The 10,489-nt window shown below is 53.4% G+C and overlaps 1 protein-coding gene and 1 non-coding gene across 2 annotated transcripts; both read left to right on the forward strand.

The window, feature by feature from the left end:
* The first annotated feature begins 3,306 nt into the window (after positions 1-3,306).
* Positions 3,307-5,511, forward strand: RPL13 (ribosomal protein L13). Its single transcript, XM_043898308.1, has 6 exons — positions 3,307-3,352; positions 3,528-3,648; positions 3,755-3,896; positions 4,097-4,270; positions 4,754-4,810; positions 5,328-5,511. The coding sequence occupies exons 2-6, from the start codon at positions 3,545-3,547 to the stop codon at positions 5,484-5,486; spliced, it is 636 nt and encodes a 211-aa protein (XP_043754243.1). The 5' UTR covers positions 3,307-3,352; positions 3,528-3,544; the 3' UTR covers positions 5,487-5,511.
* Positions 3,958-4,041, forward strand: LOC122692971. The gene has a single exon (XR_006340778.1). It is a non-coding gene; the product is annotated as a small nucleolar RNA MBII-202 (small nucleolar RNA).
* Positions 5,512-10,489: the final 4,978 nt, after the last annotated feature.

A 10,489-nucleotide genomic window follows, 5' to 3' on the forward strand; every position in this document is an offset into this window, starting at 1 on the left:
GCTGGAGAATCCCATGGACAGCAGAGCCTGGTGGACTACAGTCCACAAGGTCGCAAAGAGTCAGACATGACTGAACAACCTGGCACACACACATCGTTATTATTTTGGCTGCACTGCACAGCTTGTGGGATCTTAATTCCCTGACTAGGGACTGAACCCGGCCAGGCCCTTGACAGTGAAAGCACAGAAGCCTAATCACTGGATCCCCAGGGAATTCCTTGAGATTAACTTTTAAAATCAAGACTGTGGGACCTTCCTGGTGGCCCCGTCATTAGGAATCCACCTGCCAAAGCAGGGGACACAGGTTTGATCCCTGATCCAGGACGACACCAAAAGCCACAGAGCAGCTACACACGTGCCACAACTACTGAGTCTGTGCTCGAGCCCAGGAGCTGCAACTACTGAGCTCGCACATCATAGAGTTGGTGCTTTACAAGGGAAGCCGCCGCAAGGCGAAGCCTGTGCACTGCAATGAAGAGCAGTCCCTGTCCACTGCATCTAGAGAAAGCCTGCATGCAGCAGTGAAGTCCCAGTGCAGCCAAAAATAAATAAATAAAAAACTTAAAAAAAAATTTAAGATTGTGTGTCAAAGGGCTCCAGGAGGTAGTGTTGACTGTCTTTGAGGTTGACCCCGAAGCACCAGCTGGAGGGGGCCAGTCAGGTCAAGGTATGGGGCAAGCAGACCCCTCTGTGAGTAACTGGAGCACAATTACAAGGAAATTCTGGGAGGCCATGTGTACCCGACCCCTTCAGGTGCTCCTCCAGAAACCTTGTGCCCGGTGAGCACTGAGTACAGGGCCACTGGCCAGTCCTTTCAGCGGCCCTTGCAGGTCCCAGACTGGGACAAAAGCCCCTTGGCAGAGCTGTGCCATGGAGTTCTGTGCCAAGCGGGGAGGGGCTTGTCCTGTAGCTGAAAACTTTTACAACCTTGAGCAAACAAGAGTTTGCATCAGGACTCCTGCTCACCTCTTCAGTCTTCCCAACTGGGAAGCTCAGCAGGCTCTCAGCAGTCACGTGGAAGCCTCGGGACTTGCTGTTCTGCATGTTCCCTAAGGACTCAAGTGTGAACTATTCAGGTGTTGAAAAACAGTGTTGGGTTGCTGGGCTGTGTGCAGCAGACTGAGGTCCTCTGGCTACAGCTTCACCTTCTCAACATTAACTCCAGACTGCAAATCTTCCCCCGGTACCCCGGCAGCACCCTGACTATGAGCAGATGAGCTGCACGAGTAGGTCTGTCCAGAAAGAGAAGAGGATGGGGACTGTGTTCTCAATGAGAAGGACCCATGGCAGAATCACTGAAAAGTGTCTCCAAGACACAGGGTACTGCCTGAAGCTCCAGAGGTTAAGAATTCACCAACACAGGGGACACTGGTTTGATCCCTGGGCACCTAGAGCTGGAGCACTGCAACTAGAGAAAGCCTTTGTGCAGCCACAAAGACCTAGTACAGTCAAAAATAAAGTAAAATAATAAAGAAATCTTTAGTTTAAAAAAAAAAAGACATGGAAGGTGAGAGCTAACACTGTATTGTGTCTGAAGAAATAAACCCCAGGCAAGGGAGGGAGGAGGAAAAAAAAAAAAAAAGAAATAAACCCCAGGCCAACGCAAGCATTTCTTCAGCAAACATCTCCTACACAGACCCTCTGCTGCCAGAATGGACTGTGGGTTCAGTTTCAATGGACAAAGTAATCTGTGAGGTGGATCATCTCTTGCTCTCTCCCTTCCCTCTCTCCTGCCCTGCCTTCCCCACCCTGGCTCCTACTCTGTCACCTGGAAACAAAGTGGTGTGACCTTGACTTACCAAGAGCTGGGCACTGAGCTTTGTCCTGAGGCCTAACAGGGCTCCCAGCAGCTTCCCCCATTTCACACCAATCACATACCCAAAGTCTCAAATCTAGTACAAAGATTCTAATAGTATACTAGCCAACTCCACAGACACTTTCCTCTGGATCGCTGACCTTCCAGTTTAGCTGTCTGTGTCTGTGAAAGGCTAGATTTTAAACATGACCCTATCTTCAGAGATAAGCATCACTTCCAAGTTTACTGAGAAGAGCTTTCTTGTATTTGTTAACAACTGTCAGCAAAGCAAGCCTTGTACTGCCCTTGCTTCATAGCTACTGTTGTTCAGTCGCTCAGTTGCCTCCAACTCTTTGCCACCTGATGGACTGCAGCACACCAGGCTTCCCTGTCTTTCACTATCTCCCGGAATTTGCTCAAACTCATGTCCATTGAATCGGTCATGCCATCCAGCCATCCGATCCTCTGTTGCCCCCTTCTCCTCCTGCCCTCAATCTTTCCCAGCATCAGGGTCTTTTCCAATGAGTTGGCTTTTCACATCAGGTGGTCAAAGTATTGGAGTTTCAGCTTCAGCATCAGTCCTTCCAATGAATATTCAGGGTTGATTTGCTTCAGAACTGAGCACACACCTACTAGGTGTCAGGGCTCCAACCTTCCCCACAGGCTTGGCACTTGTGTTCCACACCTCCTCTGCCCTTAACATGTTTTGTCTACCTTACCGAAATTTCCTCACTGAGCCCCAACCTGATTTTTCTAGTACCCAAGGGTGTCTCAAGAGGGCACAAAGCTATCAGCATCAATATCAGCTACCTGTTTACTCAGTGCAGGATACAGACCTCCGAATTTCTCATTTTGCGTCATGAAATTCTTAAAACGGTGATCAAGTTTCGCGAGAGGAATCTTGGCGTGAGGGTAGGAAAGGAAGGCGGTACCTGGGGGCAAAGGCTCACAGATGGCAGATGTGTTGGCTTCGTCCCAGGCTGACCTGTGAACAGGAGGCGCCAGGGTCCAGGAGGCGGACGTTTGCCTGGCTACTTGGTGTTTTTACGACGCTCATCTGCGTGGCGGAGCGCCGGCCACCCGCGGCCGGCCACGGTTCCTAGTTCCACACTCTCTGCGGGCTACTCGCCACCAGCGGCCCGACCACAGACCTCTGCGAGCCCAGGCTCCGGGCGACACGTTCGGGGCGCTCTGGAAGCCCGCTCCTAAGTGCGCGCTCCGCCCACAAGGAGGGTGAGCGGGCTCCACGCGGCGGCCGGCATTACAGCTTGGGAAGCGGAGGGCGAGGCCTCCCGTGGCGCACTAGCAGGCTGGCAGGCCAGAGATTCGCCAGACCCAGACAACCGATGTTCCCGCAACAGGAACCACAATAACGCCTACAGCGCAGATCCATATCAGCCTGCGCCGCGAGGGCTGCCGGGAAGGCATAGACGTCACTCTGTGGCCCTGGCTCTGATTGGTCACAACGCTCTGACGCTTCTGATTGGCCGGGCTCACTACCATCCCAGAGTGCTGTGGGGCACTTCCTCCTTTCCCGGCCGTGAGCCCTCGGAGGAGGTGAGTGTTTTGGAGCTCGGCGCCATCGCTGTTATCCGATCCCATCTGGCTCCATCCGCCGTCCCCGGGGTCCACCTGTCGCCAGCGGCGTCGGGCCTTGGCCCATCCTCTGTGCCCACGCCGACGGGACTCTGCCCCCGGACCTAACTCGCTCCCTGTCTTACCCTCTCCCCAGGCCTTTCGGCCGCAGCCATGGCGCCCAGCCGGAATGGCATGATCCTGAAGCCCCACTTCCACAAGGACTGGCAGCGGCGCGTGGCCACGTGGTTCAACCAGCCGGCTCGCAAGATCCGTAGGTGAGCGACCGGGAGCGAGCGCGCCCCTTCCTCCCGTCCCGTTCTCCGCGCGCCCGGCCTGCTGCGGGAGGGCGGACAGTGACCCCCGCTCGGCTTCTCTGCGCAGACGCAAGGCCCGGCAGGCCAAGGCGCGCCGCATCGCTCCGCGCCCAGCGTCCGGTCCTCTCCGGCCGGTGGTGAGATGCCCGACGGTCAGGTACCACACGAAGGTTCGCGCCGGCAGGGGCTTCAGCCTGGAGGAGCTTAGGGTGAGTGTCGCCAGCCCGTGTCCTGAGCCCCACTGGTTGTTCTAAGTGGCACACAGCCAAGTGATGACATTCTCCGGAATCGCTGCACTGCTATGATGAAAGTGCATTTGAACCCTTTTCCATCTGACGGCTGGGCCCTCCTGGTATAGGGGGTGGGGGCCAGGGAGTTCTCGGGGCTTCAGCTATTTCTGTCGGGGCAGGTGGCCGGCATCCACAAGAAGGTGGCCCGGACCATTGGGATCTCGGTGGACCCGAGGCGGCGGAACAAGTGCACGGAGTCCCTGCAGGCCAACGTGCAGCGGCTCAAGGAGTACCGCTCCAAGCTTATCCTGTTCCCTAGGAAGCCCTCGGCCCCCAAGAAGGGAGACAGCTCTGTGAGTACCTGACTCCCACAGCGCCCAGCGGGGTGAGGGTGTGTAGGTCTTGCAGTGGGTCTAGCTGGGCTGCAAGGACAAAGTACTTGTCTGCAGCTTCCTATCTAAAGCAGGGTTGCCATGCAAAGTAGTAGAGTAGTAGAGAAAAGATACATAATGTGGGAGAAAAGCTCTGAGGAGCATCAAACTAATTGCCTGAAATGCCAGGATTCACTAAGGGCAGGACTTGGAGTCAGCTTTGTTAAAATTGAAAGTGTACTGTATGTTAGTAGTGTTTGTATGAGATCAGCAGTGCCCATCTACATTTGTTGCTGGCAGTCATTCTCCCTGCATCCTTGGTTCACGCGTGGGTGACTTCATCTGACCGTGCCTGCCTTTACTTGATCGGGCAGGAATCCACAGGCACTCAAACAGGGGTGACAAGTTTGGGGCTCCCTGGGAGATGAGCTAAACTCACCTGACTCCCTTCTCATTGACAAACAGGCTGAAGAGCTCAAACTGGCCACTCAGCTGACTGGACCTGTTATGCCCATACGGAACGTAAGTGGGCGTGTTGGGAGAAGGATGGATCTGGGGTCGGGCTGGAGGGATTCTTTGTGGCAGCTGGGGTCCATGTTGAGCTTGTGAAAGACCTTCCTTCTGCCCTGAGGAGAGTCAGTTGCATCCAAACAGAGGGGCCCCTTGAGGAAAGCTTTGTCGCCCTCACTTGTTACCCCTTCTGTAGGGCCCCTTCCACTCCTTGATGTCTGTGGGAAGCCCAGGCTGGAGGCAGCTCTCCATGCGTGTTTGGTGATCCTGTAGCCTGACCAGCAATTGACAAGGCCCTTGAGGCTCCTGGGAGTGGGAGGTGGGGTGGGCCTGAACCCCTACCCCCACTTTGTATCCAAGCCCCGCCCACCCTTCACATGATTTGGGCACTAGGTTGAGTTGGGGGTTACTTTCAACGAAGGAGGTACTGTCCTAATCTTTTGGTGGCCTCCAGTCAGCTTTACTCTGGTGGGTGGATTCCTCTCCAAGGCCTCTCAGTTTGCTGACAGTTTGCTGGGCTCCCTTCTAGGTCTATAAGAAGGAGAAAGCCAGAGTCATCACAGAGGAGGAGAAGAACTTTAAGGCATTTGCTAGTCTCCGCATGGCCCGCGCCAACGCCCGGCTCTTTGGCATCCGGGCAAAAAGGGCCAAGGAAGCCGCAGAACAGGATGTTGAAAAGAAAAAATAAAGTGCTGTTGGCAACTTATGATAAACCTGCAGTGTCCATGTGACCTTCGTTGTGTAAGGAGCCAGGGCCTGGGGGGACCTCGAGGGGGACTTGAGGTGTGTCTGACCTTTGTCACAACAGAATTGTGAGGGAAGCGCTTTGGTACCTGGGAGGCTTGTGCTTAGTGAGTGTTCTTGTCTGTACCCTCCAGCCCAGGAGGTGCTGTGTATTCCCATTACTATTAAAATACTATTTTCACATCTAAAGCTGACAGTTTATAAGACGCTGATTTAACGTGTACACTCAGTGTATTGAAAATTCACGATCTGTCAAGGATCAGCTAGTGTGGAGGCCTGGGGGGTTGAAGCCTCTTGATCCATCCATGAAAGAGGGCTCATGGGGCGCTGCCTCTGGAGGGCCCAAGCCACTGGTTCTGTTTGCTTTGTGTCTGGGATCCTGGTGAGAAGTTGGGACGCTCCTCCAGGTCAGGTGACTGCCTTCCTGTTGGAGCCCTGGCTACAGTGCTCAGAGTGGAGGGCACAGAGGCCTCCAGGTGTGCGGGGCCTGGGGCTGCTGTGGTTAGTGTCCGCTTGGGCAGAACTGTGGGTTTCAGGGATGGATAACCATAGTGGCTGCTCTGGTAACATCGCCCGTACCTGTAAGGGGTGCTCCTTTGATTATAAATTGTAGGAGGCCAGCATTGGTTTGGTGGTGGTTATAAAGGTTAGTTTACTTTGTTCTGTGTTTTTTCCTTGATTATTTTAAGTTATAGGCTATTTTAAAAGATTTGAAATTTATCCTAATTTCCAGTTGAGATTGCTTAGGCTTTTTTTTTTTTTGGTACCCCTTTAAGTTAGTCGTTCAGTCGTGTCCAATTCATTGTAACCCCATAGGCTATAGCCCACCAGGCTCCTCTGTCCATGGGATTCTCCAGGCAAGAATACTGGGATGGGTAGCCATTCCCTTCTCCAGGAGATCTTCCTGATCTAGGGTCTCCTTTGCAGGCGGACTCTTTACTGCCTGAGACACCTTTGCAAAAGAGCTGACAGTCCTCCTTTATCTAGGTCTCACATAGGTGGTTGCACTTAATATTTTTCTTGTGTGCTTTCAGGTTTCAGGGTATTACAGGGGGAAAATAAGGTGTTTGTTTCATAAAAGATCCAGATGTGAGGAGAATCAGTGAGAAGCTATGACCTCCCTTCTCCAATCTCCGCCTCAATCCACAGTGGTTCGTGCCCAGTTCTAGGAATTTACCAGTGTCAATATTCTTTTTTGCTGCCTCAGCTGCTTAGAACCAGACCAGAGGACAAGGAGTGAGCTGACACAGGGCCAGCCTGGCATTGATCATCCTGGGGACTGTAGAAGCTGATGACAAGCAGGTGCTGGGTGGAGAAGTTAGAAAGTGATAATGCAGGGAGTTTTCAGGATGGAGAAAAGGAACTCAGGTGTTGGGCACCCACTGTGTCCTAGGAACACAGCAGTAACCAAAGCAGTTTTAGCTCCACAAAGTCTTAACACAAAACTTTGTGGAGTTTTCTTTCTGTAAGTCCTTTGGCTGGTTCACCAGTGTGTGGGCACATGTCAACCTTGGGTTGCAGCGGTGACTGGCCAGTCACCAGGCTACAGGAGGGCTGGTGAAGGGCCTGCTGCAGACCATTAGGGGAGGGCTGGCCTTCCAGATTCTTTGGGCCCGCCCTCCTGGGAAAGGCTCAGGGCTTTCTTGGTCATTGCCTGTGGGGCAGTGGGAAGCTGTGTTAGACCTTGGTCCTGCCACCCTCCAGCTCTGGTGCTTTAGTTGGGCTCCCCTCCTTTTTAAGCCCTAGTTGCAAGCGTATGAAACACGCTGCATGGTTAGTTACTGCCTCTTTGAAGATTTCACCAGGAAGGATGGTGCTTCCTGGGGAGGAGGAGGCAAAACTGGGTCACTGTTGAAAGGGACTGAGGGCAGAGGGTCTGAGCACTATCCAGGAGGCTTCACCAAGAATATCTTCAAAGCCCTCACGTGAGTCGGGTACAAAACCAGGTCTTCGTCACCTGGAAGTGCCCTCCCATTGGACGCTGCTGCTGCCTGTCTCCCTGGCTCACTGGCTGCCCTCATCATTGGGCGGACTGGAAGCACAAGGATGTCCGCCTCCTGACCTAGCCACTGGTTCACCATCGTGTGTCTGTCCTGTCCCTTAAGTGTGGGCTGGACCCAGCAGCTTGCTTCTTAAGCAAAGTAGCATGCTGAGATTGGGTTTAAAGGTGCAGAGATCTCACTCACCCAGTGAAGCAGGTCACCATCCTGGAAGCAACAGTATCAGTATCAGGTGGCCGGGACTCCTGGTCAGGGGAGCCGAGAAGCAGGGCAGCTCGTCCTGGACAGTGTCATGTGTTCCAGCTGGCCCTGGGCAGGTTCACAGGGGCTGCAAGGACCAAGTTAACGGCGGAGCGGCTCAGGTGGCCCAGCCAACCACAAGCACTCCATGCCCTATGGTACTCTGTGTCCTGGAGAGTCAAGGGAAGTGAGAGAACTGGGTTCTGGGTAGGGAGTGGGGTCAGGGTAGAGTCCCACTGCTGTGTGACCTCACAAAGGCCATCCCCCTCTCAGCCTTGGCAGTGACACGGAATGTTCAGACCAGCTGTTTGCAGAGTGGGCAGCAGACCCCTGGGGGGAAGGCTGGGGGCTGATTGTGGGAAGGTACCAAAATGACGGACATGTCTTTGGAGGAGGGTTGAGAAAATAATGGGAGGGGGAGTTTCTGCCCCCCCGCCCCCAACCCAGTCCCCCCAGTGCTGCCTCTGGTGGAATGCCTGTTGTCTCAGCACGTTCAGTTGTGACTGCATGTATGCTTGTGTCTTACTGTATCTGTCTCTTTGATGTGAGCATGTGTGTGGTCGGTGTGTGGGACAAAACATGTTTGCCATGTGCGATAATGTGCACATGTGTGTACATATGTGTGGCATGCTCTGCTCTTCTGGGACAGCAGTTCTCTGGGCTCACCTATCTCATTTTTAAAAGTGAAAGACTTCCCTGTGGTCCAGTGGCTAAGACTCCATGCTCCCAATGCAAGGGGCTTGGGGTCCATCGCTGGTTAGGGAACTCTGCCACATGCTGCAACTACAGATCCCATGTGCGACAGGTAAGACTTGGTGCAGCCATTAATAAGTAAGAGAATGCTGCAGAGTCAAAGCGATGGTTTTTCCAGTAGTCATGTATGGATGTGGGAGTTGGACCATAAAGAAGGTTGAGCACCAAAGAATTGATGCTTTTGAACTGGTGCTGGAGAAGTCTTGAGAGTCCCTTGGACTGCAAGGAGATCCAACTAGTCAATCCTAAAGGAAATCTATCCTGAATATTCATTGGGAGGACTGATGCTGAAGCTCCAATATTTTGGCCACCTAATGCAAAGAGCTGACCCCGATGCTGGGAAAGCTTGAAGGCAGGAGAAGGGAAACGACAGAGGACAAGATGGTTGGATGGCATCACCAAGACAATGGACATGAGTGAGCAAGCTCCAGGAGGTGGTGAAGGACAGGGAAGCCTGTCATGCTTCAGTCTGTGGGGTGGTAAATAGTCAGACATGACTGAGCAACTGAACAACAAGAGAAATATCAAATCCTGTAGGAAAACAGTCCAGTTCTGACAGCAGGGGTTCTGAGATAAAGTGACCTTTCTAGGTTAGTCAAAGAAGCACCCAGCCCATGGGTGTAAGCTTGTGAAAGCCTTGGTAGCCCCACCACCTCCCGTTCTTGCAAATTTGACAGTTTCAGCGTGCCTTCCAGAGCCTCCAGAACAGGCCCACTGGGCCCTGGGGAGGACAAGGTGGAGGGTGTGGTGATGGCCTCGCCTGAGCAATGCGTCACTTGCACACAGCCTGGACATAGCTCTGCTCCCCTCCCAAGGGGCTGGGTTTTCTGGCACTTGCTCGAGGCAACCTATCTGATGCTGAGGGGGTGAATTCCCAGAAGCTCAGAGCTGGTGCTGGGGGTGGAGCTTGTTCAGCCAGGCTTCAAAAGGTAAGTAGGAGCTGGCTGGTGGTGGGGAGCCAGTGCAAGCAGGGCTCTGTGGCTTGAGAAGCAAGTTGTCTAAAACAAGGATGCTTTATTGTTGCTCCAAAAATTGGTCATGTGGAAGCATTTAAAGAGATAAAGATTGTTATTTTTCAGTTGCTAAGTCATGTCCAACTCTTTGCGACCCCCTGAACTGCAGCACACCAGGCTTCCCAGTCCTTCACCATCTGCTGGAGTTTGCACAAACTCATGTCCATTGACTTGGTGATGCTATCCAACCATCTTGTCCTCTGTCGCCCCCTTCTGCTGCCCTCAATCTTTCCTAGCATCAGAGTCTTCCAATGAGTCAGCTCTTTGCATCAGGTGGCCAAAGTATTGGAGCTTCAGCTTCAGCATGGGGTTAGTTAAATACATGAGGAAGGGTCGCTTCTACCCCGCTGGCCCCCTCAGATGCCCCCTCTGAGCACCCAGGGTGGACGGGTAGGGAGATGCATGCGGCAGGCCATTTCCTAAAGGACCAGATGGTGAGCATTTCAGGCTTTCCAGGCCACAGAGTATCCCTCTGCTCTTTCAGGGTGAAGCCGGCTTCAGACCATCCGTGAACACACAGGATGGCCATGCTCCAGTAAAACTCTAGTTGCAACTCAGTGGCTTCCAGACTTGCCCCAGGGGTTGCAGTGCCCCAGCCCCCTGCTGTCGGCCTCAGCTTATGGAGATAGAGTGTCCCTTCAGGCTGCCAGAACAGAAACACCATAGACTGCGGACAGGGGGTGGGTGGGGGTGGGGGGGGCAGGGGCCTTATAAACACCAGATACTGAGTTCTCACAGCTCTGGAAGCTGACTCCAAGATCAATCAAGGTGCCAGCAGATTTGGTGTCTGGTTCACACATGGCAGAGGGGTGAGGGAGTGCTCTAGGGTCCCAGTTACAAAGGCAGTGGGGCTCCACACATGTGACCTAAGCACCTCCCACGACCCACCTCCTAATGCCACCACATTGGGGGTCAGGATTTCAACATACAAGTTTTGGGGC

The sequence above is a fragment of the Cervus elaphus genome, chromosome 4, assembly GCF_910594005.1.
Source record: "Cervus elaphus chromosome 4, mCerEla1.1, whole genome shotgun sequence".
Taxonomy (NCBI): domain Eukaryota; kingdom Metazoa; phylum Chordata; class Mammalia; order Artiodactyla; family Cervidae; genus Cervus; species Cervus elaphus.

Bases quoted from the DNA above. Each gene is read 5' to 3' on its own strand.
- RPL13 (XM_043898308.1), top strand. From the start codon at position 3,545: ATGGCGCCCAGCCGGAATGGCATGATCCTGAAGCCCCACTTCCACAAG. The intron at 3,897-4,096 runs GTGAGTGTCGCC...CTGTCGGGGCAG, and splicing joins TCAGCCTGGAGGAGCTTAGG to GTGGCCGGCATCCACAAGAA. The intron at 4,271-4,753 runs GTGAGTACCTGA...ATTGACAAACAG, and splicing joins CCAAGAAGGGAGACAGCTCT to GCTGAAGAGCTCAAACTGGC.